At 32.1% G+C, this 19,756-nt stretch overlaps 3 protein-coding genes across 6 annotated transcripts; 2 read left to right on the forward strand and 1 right to left on the reverse strand.

Moving 5' to 3' along the window:
- The first annotated feature begins 3,771 nt into the window (after positions 1 to 3,771).
- Positions 3,772 to 7,697, forward strand: LOC119679371 (probable transaldolase). The gene is made up of 3 exons (XM_038091685.1): positions 3,772 to 3,958; positions 6,613 to 6,736; positions 6,796 to 7,697. The coding sequence occupies exons 1-3, from the start codon at positions 3,868 to 3,870 to the stop codon at positions 7,577 to 7,579; spliced, it is 999 nt and encodes a 332-aa protein (XP_037947613.1). The 5' UTR covers positions 3,772 to 3,867; the 3' UTR covers positions 7,580 to 7,697.
- Positions 7,698 to 9,198: 1,501 nt separating this feature from the next.
- LOC119679373 (60S ribosomal protein L12-like) lies at positions 9,199 to 10,082 on the reverse strand. Of its 2 annotated transcripts, none has more exons than XM_038091689.1 (5): positions 10,021 to 10,082; positions 9,907 to 9,953; positions 9,777 to 9,850; positions 9,530 to 9,710; positions 9,199 to 9,476 (listed from the first exon to the last, which is right to left on the reverse strand). In XM_038091689.1, exons 2-5 carry the CDS (start codon positions 9,941 to 9,943, stop codon positions 9,271 to 9,273), a joined length of 498 nt encoding a protein of 165 aa, XP_037947617.1. In that variant the 5' UTR covers positions 9,944 to 9,953; positions 10,021 to 10,082; the 3' UTR covers positions 9,199 to 9,270. The 2 variants fall into 2 exon arrangements, with proteins under 2 accessions (XP_037947617.1, XP_037947618.1); XM_038091690.1 differs by having other exon boundaries at positions 10,017 to 10,035.
- A 5,631-nt stretch (positions 10,083 to 15,713) lies between these two features.
- On the forward strand, positions 15,714 to 18,294 carry LOC119679367. 3 transcript variants are annotated; one of them, XM_038091678.1, is made up of 4 exons: positions 15,714 to 16,019; positions 16,459 to 16,859; positions 17,031 to 17,429; positions 17,587 to 18,294. In XM_038091678.1, the coding sequence occupies exons 2-4, from the start codon at positions 16,494 to 16,496 to the stop codon at positions 18,223 to 18,225; spliced, it is 1,404 nt and encodes a 467-aa protein (XP_037947606.1). In that variant the 5' UTR covers positions 15,714 to 16,019; positions 16,459 to 16,493; the 3' UTR covers positions 18,226 to 18,294. The 3 variants fall into 3 exon arrangements, with proteins under 3 accessions (XP_037947606.1, XP_037947607.1, XP_037947608.1); XM_038091679.1 differs by having other exon boundaries at positions 15,714 to 15,945; XM_038091680.1 differs by having other exon boundaries at positions 15,714 to 15,894.
- Positions 18,295 to 19,756: the final 1,462 nt, after the last annotated feature.

The raw sequence follows: 19,756 nt of genomic DNA on the forward strand, positions 1-19,756 counted from the left end.
GGTTTACTATATGCTAATATCCCCAATTCTGGAGAGGAGTGAATGTGATTCCTAAATTTACTCCTAGACTAAACAATAAGGTGCTCATCAGTTAAAGTCATATAGACCAATCATCCTCATTTCCTGATTGAATGCTGCAGAAGGACTGGTTGTTATTTAATTAAGTACGTAATTACTGCGTACTACTCCTCTTGTTTTTGTTGTGGCCCATAGCCTGCGGGGATCTGAAAAGGAGATAAAGGAATCACATGAGGAACATATGGGTTGAGATGTGATTGGATAATGGTTGATTGAGGGGGAGGGGATTATTAGAGAACGGGTGTGAATGGATGGGTGGAATTTTATTTGAAATCAACCAAATCAAGACGGAAAAACTTAGTCACTTCAATGGGTAGTTTCATGGGTCCAAATGATGATTAGACTAGTATTTGTATGTACAGTAGGACAGGAAAGCAGATAAGTGACATCATGCGGGGTAGAACTGCAGATTGGGCACACATTAGGAATTGTCGTATTCTGAATTGAGCTCGGACAGTTCTTTCTGCACGGGAGAGTCGTTGTTCTTATATACTGCATCTATGTAGAGGGCTGTGTTCATATATGTATTCGACCTCGCTGATGTAAGCTTCATTGCAAAGGGTGTCGATTTATCTATATTATGAAGAAGGAGATGGACGAGTGTATTTTAGTGGGAAGGCCATTGGGATGTCTGTTTGGCATGCAAGAAGTTATTGGTTGAACACTATGCGAGATCTTTCAACACATTTTTACGTGACTTCATTGCCGTGACATGTGCAGAAAAGATCAACTTGCTGTCTAGTACGAAATTGAGAATTTTGGGTTTGATAATGATGGGGATTGACTTTATAGACAGAGTTAAAGCTCCATAAGATGACTGTGGTATAAGATTTGGTTGAATATAGATGAAGATTTCTATCACCAAACAGAGAGGCCGTATACGGGACCAAAGTGATCCCGCCAAGGTGATACTATGGTATTTTCTAAATTCATGCCGATAGGAGCAAGGTAAATATATGGCGATATCTGTTTCAGAACTAGGAACTCCATAACTTTGGCTACTGGAGACAACAGAGGAATCGACCTATACGATTCACCTTTATCATTCAGTTAACCCGGCTTCAAAAGAGGGATGATATATGAATTGTTGGAGGAGTTGAGAATGTGTGTCAGAACTAAAAGATCAATGGCCCCAAGGTGTTGAGCATGAGTATCGAGATGCCATCAGGTTCAAGGGCTTTCGAGGCCTTTCGAAGCGAAGAACAAGAGAAGTAGAATCATTAATTAAATATTAAATATTATGGCCTTATTATTGGGGCGGAGAGGATTAGGTAATGCTTAAATGGTTTACAATCTACCATTTTCAGAGTTGCAATTAAATAGATGTCCATTCCATTTATTACGGCGATATTTATCTACCATTTTAAGGATGTTGTCGTTCAGAACAGCAATGAGCATTTAAATCAGTCAACCCAAATGCGAGTCTCCATCTAGAAGACGAGAAATGTTAGGATCTCCTGTGAAATTCGAAGTGCTCATTCTCGATTGTATGGATCAGATGATGTTCTTTATATACTTTCAATACACTCTGTGTATTTGTAACCAGTTCAGCACTTTCGTTCTTACATATTGATGTTTCAGACTTAAAGCCTTGAGTCAGACGGTTAACTTTTTGATAAAATTTACGTTTACATTCTTCTTCCTACAGACCTTGATTTTTTCTTGCTCACGTCTTTCTTGATTCAGTTTCTTTTGTCTGAATAGGCCCCTCTCTACCTTCCTCGTCACCCGATATTGTTCAGTTCGCGTAGCTGCTGACTGCAAAGTTCTTTTATAGGCCGCATTGTTCGCAACAGTAGTTCGACGATATTCTTTGTCGTACCACTGGGTTCGTCGAAGGAATGTTAGAAACGAAGCAAATCTTCCAAAGTTATACATAGGGAGTGAGAGATATGTCTTCGTAGTCTACCGGCATTATAGAGATGAGAGGATTGATTGTTTAACCGCCTACAGAGTTAAGCGGCGAAGACTTTAGCTGTCTCTCGTGATCGCAACTTACTGACGGGAGTCTACGGTTTATTTAGATATTTCAACCATGGCATGGACATACATCAAGCATGTATGTGATGAACGTGATAGCCGCGTTGCCTTCTCAATATCGTGGTGTGGGGATCTGATACTACATACTACCATGTTTTGCACCGCAGCGAAAGCAATCAAGTTCAGACCGTTGTTAAAAGTTAATTCATGTGAGCTGAATTTTCCGATTGTTGGACCAAAAATTTCTTCTCTTCCGATTTTTACGTTAAAATCCCCGAAACGATTTTAACGTCGGAGAGGGACTGCAGTCAAAAATTTTCTCGAGTCTCGCGTGGAAGGTATTTGTAGTCAAGTCGTCATTTTCTTCTGTCGGTGCGTCAGAGTAAATTAGGGTGATGTTGAAGAATTTTTCCTTGATGCCAAATGTTGACCAGCGTGAATTGCTGAACTGATTTTGACAGTCTATTGTTAACCACAAAACTTCATTCGAATTGACGTTTATTTGCATGGCACCTGTAATAGACATTACAGTTTGATCTTTTAGTGCAGCCTAGTTCTGTTAATCGCATTTCCTGAATGGAGGTGACATCAGCCTGACCATTATTGAGTGCTTCCGCCAGTTGAGTGAAGGCACCTTACCTACAGAGAGTCCGAACATTCCAGTTGCATATCCGTAAATCCTTTAAGCATTTGCATGAGTCGTTAATGGCAACCGGTTTCCAATTCCAGCTAATAGTCCTTTATTACGACTGATTTTACGTAACGGGTGCCAAACCTTGTGCAAAACCCAAATCAAAAGTTCTGGGCATAGGTCTCAATGTATGCACTATTAGTTTATTACAGAGTGCGTGCCAGGAAACTATCCATGGGTGCCATGTGAAGGCTATGCAAGAACTTAGATTGAGGACGATACGATCTGAGCTGCCATTTTCTATTTTAAATGCAATCAACACGTTGCTCTGTGCACTCACTTTCATGGGTCCAGCCCCCCAAGTCCCACCACATTTATATATTTAAAAATGCATAAATATTAATATAGTCAAACTTTTGCATATAACTTCTATATTTTATATAATATTTCAATATTAACATTAAAGCCTAGTGTGGGGTAGAGATAAGCCCCCCAGCCATTATAGAGTAAAAGTGCGTAATAGCACTAACTCAAGAAGAAGAATCAATATTTTGTCAAAGTTTTACATATAATTTATAAACTGTATATTACATTTCAAATTTGTTTTAAATTTGAACCTACAAAAAAATCCAATTTTTTTCAACTTCGAAGTTTACGTTTACTATCCGATTAATCGGATTCTCCGAATATTTCGTAACACCGAATACGAACTACACTAATTTTTGAAAGGTAATAGAATTATCTATTGTTTATTATCAATTGATAGGTAATATAGAATAATAAGCAAAGGTAATAGAATTTATGGAGTTAAAACAGTATTTCTTTTTTGCAAAGGTAATAGTTTTTAAAAGGTAATAGAATTATCTATTGTCTATTATCAATTGAAAGGTAATATAGAATAATAAGCAAAGGTAATAGAATTTGTGGAGTTAAAATAATATTCCCTTTTGGCGTATCTTTCACAATGAGAAAAATGTATCACTCTGAAGCCAGTTTGGTTTGTCCATACAATGTATTTATTAAGTTATGTCTAAATTTTTATTCTATGGCTTGTGTCAAATTATAAATATATATGAAGTTACCGTTTCATTGTAAAGTTCCGCTTAGTTTACGTTGATCGTGAGTGATAAGCATCTCCGGTAGTTGAAGACTTTATTCATTAAGCTTTTTTAATACGTATGGAATCAAAATCAAAAAAACAAAAAATGTCTGCTTTGGAACAACTTAAAAAATTTACTGTTGTTGTTGCAGATACTGGCGATTTTGAAGGTAAATCTATTTTAATATGAAACTAGGATTTAATTAATTCTATTACAGAAATGTAAAATTACATTACTTTACATTGAAATGTAAAGTCATTTCAAAGTCAAAATTCAAAACACCAGACGTTAACATTGATTAATAAGCCTGCTTTTTATAGTGTATATGTAGATGTTTCACTGATAAATAATGATTAAGCAATTATTATGCATTCAATATTGTATATGTAAATTGGATGTTATAAGTCCATACCAAATTTGAAAACTAATTCAATTTTAATCCAATTTGATTTGGACCACCATCAGCATTATCAATATAATGAAAAGCTCACCATGACCACGAATAGATAATAACATATGCAAGAAGTATATATGCAATTAATATATTTGTATGCAATTATATATAAATTTGACCTTGAACTTGATAAATTAATAAATTGAATGCTATGATTATTTAAAATCATGATTGATGTTTACTAGCATCATTTTTGAACTTTGTCTTTTCAAACCGAGAATCAGCCGGTTTTTCAAACAAAGCGACATCAAATTATTTTACGCTCATCATGACCACGAATAGGTAATAATATATACAAGAAGTATATATGTAATTAATATATTTGTATGCAATTATATATAAACTTGACCTTCAACTTGATAAATTAAATTCAATACTATGATTGTTATTTAAAATCATGATTGAAGTTTACTAGCATCATTTTTTTGTTGCTAAAACTTTGTGTTTTCAAACCGAGAATCAGCCGGTTTTTCAAACAAAAGGGACGTCAAATAATTTTACGCAGACGTTATCCTCGGTAGCCAATACAATAGTGTTAAAAATAACAAACTTGTCCCCTTGTATTAAAATTGAAAGTATAAATGGCCTTAATAAATTGAAGTTATATAAAGATTTTATTTAAACACATTGGCTTTAATTTGTTATCAATATCATAACGATTTTATTATTGCTAAATAAAATTTGAGTCAAAATATTCGAATATTCGAATATTCAACGTTTAAATATACCTTTGGATCAGTAACTACGTAGTCTGTAAATTCTGTAGTCTGTAGTCTGTAGAATTTCATTCTCGGAAAAGTTAAAAAATGAAAATGCAAGACCATTTAATTTTATTTTGTCGTAAATAGAAGCAAAAAAATTACAAAAAAATAATATTAAAATAAAGAACTTGCTCTTTATTTAATTTCTTATTTCTACCAATATTTCTTTTTTTTTTTTCTAAAAATATTCACAGTAATAATAATAAGTTGATGTTTTGCCGAATAACGAAAAAAAAAATTATAACTGATGCCTCGTTAATTTGTTAACGTTGTAATGTCAGAAAATGAAATAACACATAAAATTTGTCATCTAATTGAGAACGTCTGGAATAATATTACGATAGAAACCCTTTCCCTTCTTAGTAGCATATTATTATTGCAGTCACATCACGGCTGTTGTTGCGTTCAATGCAAAATGAAATGAGTTGTTATTCACAAATTTTCATTTTGCATTGAGAGCAACAACAATTGCCGTGACTTGACTGCAATTATAACATGCTCGTTAAGGTGCATCCACACCAAAGCGAACGAACGAACATTTGCAGTTACGATTACCTGCGAATATTGGTTCGTTCGCTTTGGTGTGAATGGATCTTAACATGCTTATTACACGCAAATAAACAGCGATCAATTAGCAATAGTATAATAAGCAAAGGTCAAAGTGATAGCTTAAAGTAATGAGAATGCAAAAATATTTAAAAGTGCTTGTTAACAGCAACAAAAGAGCCATAAGCACATTTTTATATAAACTTTTTAAGTGCAATTATGAATAAATTTTGAAACGAAACTGAACCAAACAAATCAATAAGTTTATTTTTGAAAGAATGCGTGTATAACTCCTAAGAATAATATATAAGAGTTTTTTATACTCATTTTTAAATAAGTATATTATAATATACGAGGCTGGTTTGATAAGTCAGTGACTTTTTGAATTTCCCGCGTAGTTACTCCAAATGTAACAGTGCTGCCGTCAGCTGTAATCTACCAGTGGGCAACTGTCTAATTTTGAGCAAGCTACGTCATTCAACTGGTGTTTGATAGCCGTTCAAAGCAGACAACCTCATGAATTTTTACGAAAATGGAAAAAAGTGAATTTCGTGTGCTGATTAAGCATTGTGCCCAAAATCCACGAATTGGGATACGAATTGCTACCCCATCCAGCATATTCTCAAGATTTAGCCCCCCTGCGACTATTTTCTGTTTCCAATGGCGAAATTCACTTTTTTCCATTTTCGTAAAAATTCACGAGGTTGTCTGCTTTGAACGGCTATCAAACACCAACTGAATGACGTAGCTTGCTCAAAATTAGTAAGTTGCCCACTGGTATATTACAGCTGACGGCAGCACTATTGCATTTGAAATAACTGCGCGGGAAATTCGAAAAGTCACTGACTTATCAAACCGCCCTCGTATTATAAAATCGACATATGAAGTTTTTATACAAAAACGAAAGAAAGTATTTTTAAGGCAAGTATGGTATGAAATTTAAATAAAAAACGGTTGAATAGGGAGAGAATGTCTTTGTTTGAAGTCAAAAGTTATCATATAATACAATTTTTTTGAATATTTAAAAGAAATATTTTTTACAAATATATTTCATTAATTTAGCAATGAAGTTGTATAAGCCAACTGATGCCACTACAAATCCATCTCTTATGCTTTCTGCCGCTAAACTAGAACGTTATCACTATTTAATTAAAGAAGCCGTAGAGCATGCTAATAAAGTTGCAACGTAAGTAGTTATAAAAATTTATGATAATACACGAGCATTAATAATGAATATGATTTCAGTACCACGGACGAGAAAATAACAGAAGCAGTTGACTTATTAAGTGTGTTATTTGGACGTGAAATTCTCAACATAGTTCCTGGTAGAGTTTCTACAGAAATTGATGCGCGCTTATCATTCGATGTAGATAAAAGTGTTAAGAAAGCATTAAAGATAATAAATTTGTATGAAGAAAGAGGAATTAATAAAGATCGCATTCTTATAAAGCTTGCGGCGACGTGGGAAGGAATACAAGCGGCAAAGATTTTAGAACAAAAGCATAACGTTCATTGTAATTTAACATTAATGTTTTCTATGGTGCAGGCAGTGGCATGTGCTGAAGCCGGAGTAACGCTTATCTCTCCTTTCGTTGGACGAATTTTAGATTGGCATGTTGCTAATACGAAAGCTTCATATGATTCTACTAATGATCCAGGTGTTATTTCGGTTTCAAATATATATAATTATTATAAAAAGTTCAATTACAATACTGTTGTAATGGGTGCTTCATTCAGAAATATTGGTGAAGTAAAAGCTTTGGCTGGTTGTGACTTATTGACTATTAGTCCATCATTATTGGAAGAGTTGGAAAATGATACTGAAACAATAACTCAAAAATTAAATGAGTCTGAAGCTAAACAAACGAACATTGATAAAATAAATATAGATGAATCTACTTTTCGCTGGATGTTAAATGAAGATGCTATGGCAACTGAAAAATTATCTGAAGGTATTCGTAAATTTGCAGCTGATATGGTTAAACTTGAAGTGGTTGTTGAAGATTTTATTCAAATTCTTGGCAAATAACCTAAAAGTTCAACGAAATTGAACATAAGTTTCAAACTTTAACTATTGCACAAAACTAACTTTCTGTATAATTCAATTTTATATTTTTGATATATTAAAAAGGGGTCGTTTTCTAAAAGAAAAACTTTTTTTTTTTCAATTATGCCTGGAATCTATCATTTTAATAAATTAAGTTTGCAAGAATTTAAAAAACAAAATTATAAGGACTACGAAAATAAATGGAACGCTATGTTTAATTACAAAATATAAAATTTATAAATTGAACTTGATGCATTTGTTTGCTTTCTAAAATTTAGTGCTGATGTGGTTGAGAATCACTGCACCGCCAGAGTTAACAGAACACAAACAGTTAACTCTAGTAAAAGGAACTTTTGATAATTTTATTTAAAAAACAAACAAAAAAGTAACTTCTCACTTTTCGAATATACACAGGTATTCTCATAGAAATAAATTATATCCTGGGGACGACGGAGAAGTAGTTAGTTACGTTCTCAATCTAACATTTTTGTTCTAATCAACGCTTCAAAGTGGTTAACTAATTTTATATAAAATTGATGAATATATATACACCCAACTCTTTTTTTACACGGATTTGAAGTTACACGGTTGAAAAAAAAATTTTTAATCTAGTACGGTCTCAAAATCACTGTCTTGTTGGACACTTGGCATTTTTTTTACACGGATTTCTAAGGAACGTATCTACCGTGTAAAGAGTTGGGTGTATTTTCTATTAGTCTGCATAGAATTAATGATCAGTTTTATGTTTAATTTTTTTTTGTATTATGTTTTAATAGGAAATAATATATAGTTATTTGTAGGTATATTCGCTATAAAATAATAGTAGTTTAGGCTATCAGAATGATACTACTTCGAAACAGAGTTTTTTATTACAGATACATCTTTACATTCCGTCGTCTTGTCATGTTGATCAGAACATGACACTATTTAACTTAGTGCCCGATGTTCACTTAATATTAAATTTTTTTTAAAGAACTTCACATACCTTTCCACAATATTTCCTTATCAAATGTGTATGTAAGAAAAAGCATAAGTTGACATTATTTTTAAATATAAAATTGAAGATTAATATTTTTGAAATATATCCATATCCATGAATTGGTGGATGACATACAATGAATGGTAGTATTTATATTTATCAATATCTCTTGCGAGTTCTTCATGTATTACAACCGCATTGTATCTGGCTGGGCGGATTAAATAATACAGTGTAAACTTCACACATTTTGTTCATAGCAAAAAAATCGTTTGCACAATTATCAAATAAATTTAATTATTATTTATGTTATAGTTATTTAATTTCAAAAGCTATATGATTTTCTGTGATCTTCACTTCCGGTAAATTTATCACTTTTCAATTTTAAAAACTATTTGATGTGTAAACCAACCAATAATAAAACTGTTTAACTTTCGCCAATATATCAGCATTTAATGATCAATTAATGAAATTGTTATTGACTTGAATCAATTGCAATTTAGTAATGAGTATTAATAAACACTACTGCATAGATTCACACTAAACATTTAGAGTTTCGGCAAATTTTATATGTACCAAATGCGATCAATAAAACATATATAGAATCAAATTAAAAAAAAATCACTTTTGCAACACTTTTCCTTCAATATATTTGCATGTAATTTGTAGCTTTTTACACAATCATTGAAAATACAAATCATTCTGAAGGTACTTCAAGTGCTCCACTATTGATATCATCAATCAGATCATGTGGAGGTCTTCCGTCTATAGTGCATCCAACACTTTGCGCAGTTCCTAAAATTTCTTTGCAAGTACCATCTAAACCTCGAGCCATTGATCTTGGTCTCATAGTGCGTGCAATAGCAAGTATATCGTCAAAAGTAATATTTCCACTGTGTTTAACTGCAAAAATAGTTTTATTTAAATAGGTTTCATCATGTATAGAAAAAACTTACTATTCTTTTGCTTCTTTCTATCGCGTGGTGGTTCTTTCAAAGCTTTTATGATAAGGGAAGCTGCTGAGGGTACAACAGAAATCGCTGCCTGCCTATTTTGAATTGTTAAGCAAACTGTAATCTTCAATCCTTTCCAATCAGAAGTGGCTTTTGCAATATCATCACCCACTTTTTTCGGACTCTAATAAAAGTTTAATATATTAAACATTAATTAAAATATTTATTATTGCGTTCGTAGAATATTTACCAATCCAAGTGGACCAATTTTGGGGGCTAATGATGATGTTGCGCCAACTTCACCGCCAACACAGCGAAGATAAACTAAAAAATATTTATTCAATAATGAACTGATATTCAAAAATAAACTATCATTTTACCTAATTTAACTTCTGTAGGGTCGAATTTTGGTGGCATGTTTCACTATCTGTAAATAGTAATAAATGATTTTATATATTTATTAAGATTAGTTTCTCACATAATTTCTTACATACTTTTTAGTTTCAGTACCTACAGGAAAAAGAGCATTTGTTGTGACATTTCTCTGACATTAGAGCAGTTTCCGTTATCGCTAATCGTTTCGCGTTCCGTTTTCATCTGTTCCGTTATAATTTACACGAAGTCGATTCACAAACGATATTTACTGGTCTCTTTTGTGCAATTGACAAATTTGTCAAATGTTGATAATTATTTACCATTTAGCTTATATGTCAAGGTTGACAATTTGTAAAGGTGTTAGTATTCTGTGCTATTAATATAAAGCTCTTTCCTTCATAAATTGCCAAGATGACAAATGCTCATGACAAAAAAATTATATACTATTTGCTAGCATTTTTTTTGTTATTTATATACATAATAATATTCCAAACAACATAATTAGTGAATTTATACTTATTAAAATACAGTAAAAATATAACAATAGTAATAAAATAAAATTAAATAAATTTTATAAAAATAATTATAATAAAATTCCTAATGGCATTGTTAGTGAATTTATAATTATTTATTAAATTATTGTAAAAATAGTTTTGAACTATTTATATGTATGATAAAATTCTATATATCAAATAACGAATTAAAAAAATTAAAGTGATGAGGCATGATATGAATATAATAACGACCTCATACATTACTTTTGATTTTTGTATACAAAACACTTTACATCATAGTGTGGTGAAAAGCACTAGGTTCTTGAGTTTTAAAATTTGTCAAGATGTGTCCAGTATAGTAAAACCTTTTTGCTTGATGAAAATCTTAAATGCTTGTCATTATTTGTGTACAAAAATAAAAAATTAAATACGGTTTCATGGAAGATAAATTTTGTGCATATGTTGATGAAACTACAAAACAATGACATGACAAACAAATAACTCATAATTATAACTACATATTAATAGGCCGCCTTTCTTCGGGAACATGACGATGAGACAATCTTTCCAGTTGTCCATCTAAAATCTTTTTAATTCTGGAAGCAAGAATATCGCTGCCGAACTTTAGCAACTCAGGAGCAATGCAGTTAGATCCACAGAATTTGTGCGGTTAGGGTTGCGACGGGGATGCTGCGATGTGTAGTCGGCGCTAATTACCACTACTGCCACTACTTTTATCCTCAAAGAACTCAACCCATCCTTGTAGTTGTTGGCATTCTGATGCCAGAATGTTGCCGTGCTTGTCTTTTAAAGAGGGAGTATTTCCTTTGTACTCGCCGAGTTTTTTGATAGCAATGTATACCCCTCTTAGATCGTTGTGGTTAGCAGCATGCTCAGTTCAGCATATTGTCGACGTAATCCTACTTGTCTCTTCTCATGCATTTTTTGACTTTTCGTTTATCGTTATCATATTCAGATCTTAAATGGGCTCTGTCAGAGGCGGAAGAGGCGCTATTCCTTAAGATTTTAAGTGAGGGAAACGGACTTTGGGAATCTGGCTTGAAGTTGAGAGACGAAGTTTAGTTTCTTAGTTGAGTTTTTGAACTTGTCGATATCTATCTTCCGCGTTCCCCGACTTCTGGGTACTATAGTCAGGGGCGTAGACAAAACTTTGCTACTTATAAATTGTAGTCTGAGTAGAAGTCTGCATCTCTGCGGGAGCGAACGTCAATGAGACTATTATGAAAATTCCTGCTGATCAGTACGTGGCCAAACTAGTTGCGAGTAGTGCCATCAGCAGACTGCCACGTGTACTTATGGATGTTTTTGTGTCCCCGATGAAAATCTGGTACCTCCGATGAAAACATGGAAATTAGAACAGAAGTTGAGGAGGCGCCCGCCATTACCATTGCGGGTGTGACGTAAGCCATTGTTACCCCTTACGTCTTCAATGCCACCGTTGTTATTGCCTACTGTAGCGTTAAAGTCACCTTTAACTATTAATATGTCTCTTTTATGCGTGCTGTCTAATGTTCCTGCAAGTAGGTTATAGAATTCATCTTTGATGCCCGCGTCAGCTACTTCTGTTGGAGCGTAGCATTGTACCATAGTAATGTTGCAAAATTTAATAATGCGGTATGATATGGGCTTAAATATCAAAAGAGCTTGTTTCTCTGTTCTGTCTCAAAAGAAGACCTATTCTGTTAACTCGATATCGTGAGTGACTACTTTATACGAAATAGTGGTCCAAGAGCAATTGTAATATCGATTTTGTATCGGTTAATTTCCTTCGATGCTTGCGCTAACTTAGAGGTTTCGAAGAGTGTGCACACATTCCAAGTGGCAAACTTTGATTTCTGGCAAAAGTTCAGTATATTTCGCTTAAGATTCTCAGCGCCGTTCCTATGCATTGAGCGGCGGTTGAGATTGTTATTTTTAGAAGATGGAATTGGCATCAAAACAGGTGGTTTGTTCCCCTTTGGGTTAACACTTGGAGACATATTGTTTTTGAAACCGTTTTAAGTTCTTCACAGGTGTTTACGGAGAATGTATTTCCATTTCTTGTGTATAGTTGCTCGGAAATATTTTATTATCTTATCAATATGCAGTTGTATATTGTTTACCTGCATGCATAATGCAGGTCTCATCAGCAAAGAGCGAAATTGCTCATTTGCAATAAAGGAGACAATGTGAATCTTTAAGGAACGACCAGTTTAATTATCTTTATAGATGAGAAAAAATCGGATTTTAACCAAAAACTCTCTATTTGATAAATAGTTTTATCATTTTAACTGCAATATCAACATTTTATACCACACATCACATATTGATATCAGACAAGGCCAATTCAGTCGGTTTCATTTCACCGAGTGGAATGATATCTGTTTTTTCACTGTTTTTTAGGAATGATATCTTTAACTATCATTATATTTTTGAGTTTTGCCAGTACTAATCTTTCTGCTATTTTACCTATAGGGAGCACAAAACTTATAGGTATCCAATTTTCAGGCAAACAAAAGTATTTTGCAGATTGTGGAAAAGCTACTATAACTGCAGTTTTCCAGATTTGCGGGAAGATACCTAAAATAGTGATAACGAAAGACTTTTCACAGGCATGCCATTGATTCCATTTAGTGCAGGTGATTTAATTTTTCTAAATTACTAATTAAAGTGCTGATTTATTTTTCTAGCTAAATTCGTTTAAAACTACTCTTTCGTTAAGATTTATTGAAACTATTTATAAATCAATGCAATATGTGACCGTGCCAACGTCATTTTCATAGTCTTATGTAATTGGCCATTGGTTCATTAACATTTTTCATATAAGTCGGAGTTACTAATGACATCACATATCGTGAAATCAATATTGTTATTGGCAGTGGCGGAGCTAGACCAACTCTGGACGTCGGCGACATTAGAATTGCGAGGCCCCCTTTATAACCCAGTTGTAAAAGTAAATAATCAATTTAAAATAAACACAAATTAAAATAAATGAATTTTCCTACTTTAAGCTTCACTCAATTTTTTTTTAAAATTATTACATAATTTGCGTCAGCTGCTATTTTCGCTTCAGTTTATAGAATTTCGAATGGAGAAAGTCTCTCTTGGATCTTTTCTAGTATGTCTTAATCAATTTTAAATTTGAAGGCTTCTTTCCGTCGGAGCTATACTGACTAGAACTGTGAACATGAATCTGGTTACTATATAAACATTCGGAAATATTTCGAATATGGTTAATGCCATTATCAAATCAAATTGTTCAAAATATTTATTAAGTGCTTAGAATCCAGAGTCGGTAACTTTTTGCGAGGCCCCTGTGGGCGCGAGGCCGTCGGCGGTCGCCGACATCGCTGACGCCTAGTGACGCCACTGGTTATTGGTGTTAATAGGTCTCGGTTTTATCGATGTTGATTTTTAGACCAACCTTACTGGACTCAACGCATAGTTCATCAGGTTTTGCTTGCATGTCGGAGTGCTTCACTGAAATTAAACAGATGTCGTCTGCATAAGCCAGGTCTTTAAGTTGTTCATTATAGTTCCAATAAATGCCTGTTCGTTTTTCATCGATACAGTTTTGCAGAACTCCGTCGATGACGATGACAAAGAGGATAGGGGAACGTAAGTATAATCGGCATACTCATGCGCTGGTTGCGATAATATCTGAGAGTTCAACATTATAAAGCGCTCTGATCAAGTTTCAGTTGGTCGGAGCCGTCGGATAGTCGGAGCCGATATCTGCTCTTCTCTTGGCACAGACGTCGAGTAAACTTTTCCATCACTTTCTGCTTATGTATATGTGATGGATTTAGTTTTCTGTTCTGTTATCTGACGAAACTTAATTCGTTTCATGACATTTTCTGTGTATGAAGGGCTCACATGCTAAATCATGTGAGGTACACAGTTCTACAAAGTTGGCCGTGCATAAACCATGTTTGCTCATAATGTGCTCAAAATTGGTGTTGTCTCAACCTGTTTTTGTATTTAAGAGTTCTATACAAATGATATTGTCACATTTGTGTGTTTTTGAAAGTGTAGCCAAGAGTTGATTGTAGGAGTTTAGCTTAGATTCGTCATCTGCAAGTTCAATTGAAACGTAAACTTGAATAACTGTAATATTTCTTGCTTCGATTGGAATTGGATTTACAGGCATTTTTGCTCAGCAAGAAGTTGACACTGTCGCTGTGTATATCGTTTTGGGTCTCTTCCGGAATATAAAAACTTCTCGCCTGATGTTAGTTGGTGTTCGCGGAAGTCATTCCACATGTATTCAGAAAGACCCATTATTTCAATGTGGAGACGCGTAAGTCCTTCTGCGGCTCGATGTAGTCGACCGCATTGTTATAGTGTCCTAAAATTCCATGTAGCAATCGTGGTGCGTGTTTTAAACTTGTATGTATTTTGTTAGTTATTATGATACTTTTTTAAGGATGCTGATATATTTGAATTTTTGCTAAGACAACAGAAAATTCGCACCTCCAAATTCGGTGTGCAGATTGTCGAGGCAGAGGGAATTTTCGAATCGCGATTATCCCTTAGAGACATAGATTTCCGCACGATGTTATAAACACAAAGCGAAAGTTCAGTAGGATCTATCATCTACTTTAGATAATTAAGCACATTGATTTCCGCAGCTTCTAACATAAAGAACAGACGCGGTTTAGAGCATATTATGACCGCCCATAACATAGAGAACAGAAGTCATATATAGGCCATATGCATGCATGCACCTCACCAATCTCATCTGCAGAGCCCCACGTATGTGGCTTTAATTGCCTAGATTATGCCCGTCAACTACTTATGAACTGTCTGACTTCGAAGAGGCTGAAGATTGGAAGTTGGCTTAATAATGATTTGCTATCCCAAAGCCCTTTGTAGCTAGAACATTATATTATTATTTTCTGTATGGTAGTTTAAAAACATGTTGACTTTTCAAAAGTATTAGTTAAGATATTTCAAGTAGTTGAATGTGGTTGCACAGTATTTGATGTTACGAAAATAAAATTATTATTCAATAAATATTTATTTAAATTGAAATTTACTACATAAATTTAATATTCAATTCTATAAATTTTAATTATATAAATTGAACCTAAACTTGCAATATGAATCTAATTTAAAATTTTGGAATCAAAATATAATTCAGACATATTAATTAATTGTGAGTTATAATTCGTTAGTGTAAATTTGTTTCTGATATGATAGCAGTCTTTAAAATATTTCTTTACAAAAATTTTAAATAATATTTTGCATGTATTATGAAATTCTAAATTGCTTTCTCTTATTATCTATTAAATTTCGCGAGACTAGACGTATCGAGCGTGTTTGATGTAGTTATTCGCTCATGAATGATAGCGAAGCTATCATGGTGCTCATGAATGATGGATATCAAAATTTTTTGATTTTCGTATGAATGCTATATTTTCATAATCATGTGTTAATATCCTTCTGATAAAAGGACTCTTCGTAAACTTTAATTTGTTTATATATTTATGTTAACTGGTGAGCGTTGCGATGAAGTATTTTGTCTGTAAATAAAAGTTTGGAAGTGAAGTAAATATTAAGTGATTGTATTAAATAGCAAGAAAAGAATTATTTTCGAATTACGTATTAACGAAATAATAATTGTAAATATAACTTTATTTAAAATTGAATAATACTATGTTTATAAATCATACTTATAGAAGTCTACCCACAGATTTTTGCGAAATTGATTTTTGTGAAAAAAATACAGAGTTAAAAATTAAATTTTTTGTAATTAAGTTAATAAAAAATCTTAAAATTAAATAATATATAATATTCAAAAAAATCTACTCTAAGAAGTATTGTATTTTTTATTAAACATTTCTAGTAATTTGTTTTTCTATTTTTATCAAACCATGTACGTATGAATGTGACTTATTCGACAGTCTCCAATTCAAACAGTTAAAAAGATTATTTTTCGCGTTGTATAGTACTATATCGCACATTTTTATATAGAGATTTGTGCAACTAATTTGTACTAATTTATCCATATAAATGTAAGTGCGACAGTGTAAACTAATGCATATGTTCTTTTTTTCCTAGGTTTACGAGTATTGTGAATAAAACGAGAAGTCTTAATGGGACTATTTACACACACTAAATTTTGGATAGAATTTATAGATTTATATCAAAGTCTTCCCGCATTATGGAAAGTCCGTCATAGCGACTACAATAATAAGAGGCGAAGGATTGAATGCCTAGCAGTTTTAGTTAAAAAACTAAGAGAAATTCAACCGAACGCTAATGCAAGACTAGTTAAAAGTAAGATTAATACTCTACGAAACGGTTACCGCAGAGAAATTAAAAAAATAGAGGCAAGTGAAAAGTCTGGTGATGATCTGTATGTTCCCACTGTTTGGTATTTCAATCATTTGAATTTCTTAAAAGGACAAGTGAAAAAAGCTTCATCTATTCACTTCAAATTAAATGGCAGTTCCAAGAAGGCAAGCAAATAAATTCCAAATACAAAACAAATAAAGTGGTGTTAAAATAATAATACATGATTTCATGTATTGTTATATATTATTTTTTTTTATTTTAGTGTTTTATTTCAATTTTATTTAACCGTAAATAATTAAATTTAAATAAAATTAGTTATTATTCCATTATTTTAGAAAAAATCGACAAAACAAGAAATTCTATCAACATTTATAGATACTAAATTTTGGAAGGAATTTATAAATTTATATCAAAGTTTGCCCGCATTATGGAAAGTCGATGATAGCGATTACCACAATAGGAAACGAAAGGATGAATGCCTAGCAATTTTAGTTAAGAAATTAAGAGAATTTCACCCGGATGCTGATGTACAGGAAGTTAAAAGATCGATTAATACTCTACGATCCGGCTACCGCAGAGAAATTAAAAAAGTAAAGGCAAGTGAAAAGTCTGGTGCCACAGGTGATGACCTGTATGTTTCCAATGTTTGGTATTTCAATTCTTTGAATTTCTTAAGGACTATTCCGGAAAAAGCTCCACCGATTGACTACGCATTAAATGACAGTTTTAAGCAGGTGAGCAAACAGGTTCCCCATACACAATAAATAAGCTAAAAATATATATTTCCATGTATTGTTATATTTTATTTATTTATATTTTAGTGTTATTTTTCAATTTTATATAACCGTAAATAATTATATCTAATTAGAATTCCTTATTTAATTATTTTAGACACAATCCAATGGGCATTTACGAAAAAAAAACGAAGAAAGAAATGAGATCATACCAGAAGCTATTTCGCCTTTGCCAATTTCTAAAAAAATAAAACTAGATGAAGCAAATGCTTTAAGTACTTCCTGGGAAGTTCAGTACAGGAATTTGGAGCGCAATCAGCAAATATATGCCAACAAAATGATCAATGAAGTTCTTTACCAAGCGACGCTAGGTAACTTAAATGAATATTCCTATAAAGTAATTGAACATCAACAACCAGGTGTAAGGACAATTTCGTCAGTGGGTCCCAATATCCGAAGTTTTACAGTTTCTACAAATACTATACCGAAATATGAATTAGAATCTGAAGTAGATGAACATTCAATAGATCCAATTTTGTCTACTTCTCCATATAATAAGCATGAATCTACATTCAAAACAGTTAAACGGCAACAGACACGTATACGAACAATTTCATCAGGGAATTCCAGTATGTCGAACTATTCCGCTACTGTTTCACCTGAAGTTATAAATGTAAATTCAACCAGATATGCTGCATCACCTTCTCCAGAGTCCTTTAGTCCACAGTTGGATGTGTTGCAGCCTGATGTAGCTTGCAACAACCTGAAATATGACAGCATTTCATTAGACGACTAATTTTAGTAGTACATATTTGCTTTATTTATTAAATTTATTTGTATAATACCTTATTGTAAATTATGCAAAATTCTTTAAGTTCTTTAATTTTAAGATTTTTGATATAAGAACGGAATGTTAAATATATTCACCTCTTTTTTATATTCAACATTTTTTTAACTTATCTCCCACACAATTTACTTGCGAAAAATTTGGTGCAAAATAGGGGAAAAAAACTCCCATTTGCATTTGATTCAGAATAGAGGAACTGGGAAAAGAGGAAAAGCTCCCGCTCCCGCTCCCATTTGATTCAAAATAGGGGTAAATATATTTCAATTTTTAATTTATCCACACGGGTTAATTATTTTTTCAAATATATTTTATTAAAATTATAATAATAAATTTAATATAATTAAGTTTTTATTTATTTATTTTATGCACATGGGTTGATCATTTTTTCGAATATTTATTATTATAATAAATTTAAAATATTTAAATTTTTATTTATTATTTTTATTTATTATTACTATTTTTATTTATTATTATTATTTTTATTTATTAGTATTTTTATTTATTATTATTTTTATTTATTATTATTATTTTTATTTATTATTATTATTTTTATTTATTATTATTATTTTTATTTATTGTTATTATTTTTATTTATTATTATTATTTTTATTTATTATTATTATTTTTATTTTTATTTATTTTATGAACACGGGTTTTCCCCACAAATTAAAGTGTTAACTATTGTTATTTAAAACAATAGAATAATGAAATAAACCCTCATTCTACAATAAATAGGATACCTTGAGTAAGTTAAAATAATCTTTTGTAATTATGGGCAGGTATTCAAGCAATATTTTCAAGCAATTTTTTCCTGCAACATCTGAGCTCATCATAAACTATAATTACGGTTCATTAATTGAAGGACATTTTTATCCTAATTATAAAAATAATTATCGACTTTTCGAAATAGAAGAACTCAAACTTTAGTTAAAACATTAATAATTCCAATTAATATATATAAATAAGATATTTTACTTTTATTGTTTATAAGAAAAAAAAATAAATTAGGTGCATATTTAAAAAATAAAATAAAAGTTTGTTATTATTTACTTATAAAGTATTCATTAAATTTTAAATTTAAATTTTTAAATTTAAATCAACATATGAAGCACAATTCTTTTCATTTGTTTGATTTGCTTCTTATTTTTGTACTTTTCGACATTAAAAAATGCAAATGTTGCCAACGTTTAACAAAACAAATTTGAATTTTTTGTTGTTCCCACAATACCTGTCTCCCAAGCAGTTCTGAATAGGGGAATTCTCATATATTATTCAAGCGGAAAATCTTATAGCCACTTGATGATAACAGTCGCTCTGAATTAAGTTCGAATGAATCCGAGTAAGAGAACCTCGGAAATGTGGCAGTGCTAACTCGGTTCAATACTTAATTGACCATATTAACCCAATTATTTAATTGATTATAAGGTTTTGGCCTGAAGCAACACTCCTCTCCAGGTGCCTCTACTTCGTACGCGCCCTT

Source organism: Teleopsis dalmanni, chromosome 2 (genome assembly GCF_002237135.1).
Source record: "Teleopsis dalmanni isolate 2A chromosome 2, ASM223713v2, whole genome shotgun sequence".
In the NCBI taxonomy this organism is placed as follows: domain Eukaryota; kingdom Metazoa; phylum Arthropoda; class Insecta; order Diptera; family Diopsidae; genus Teleopsis; species Teleopsis dalmanni.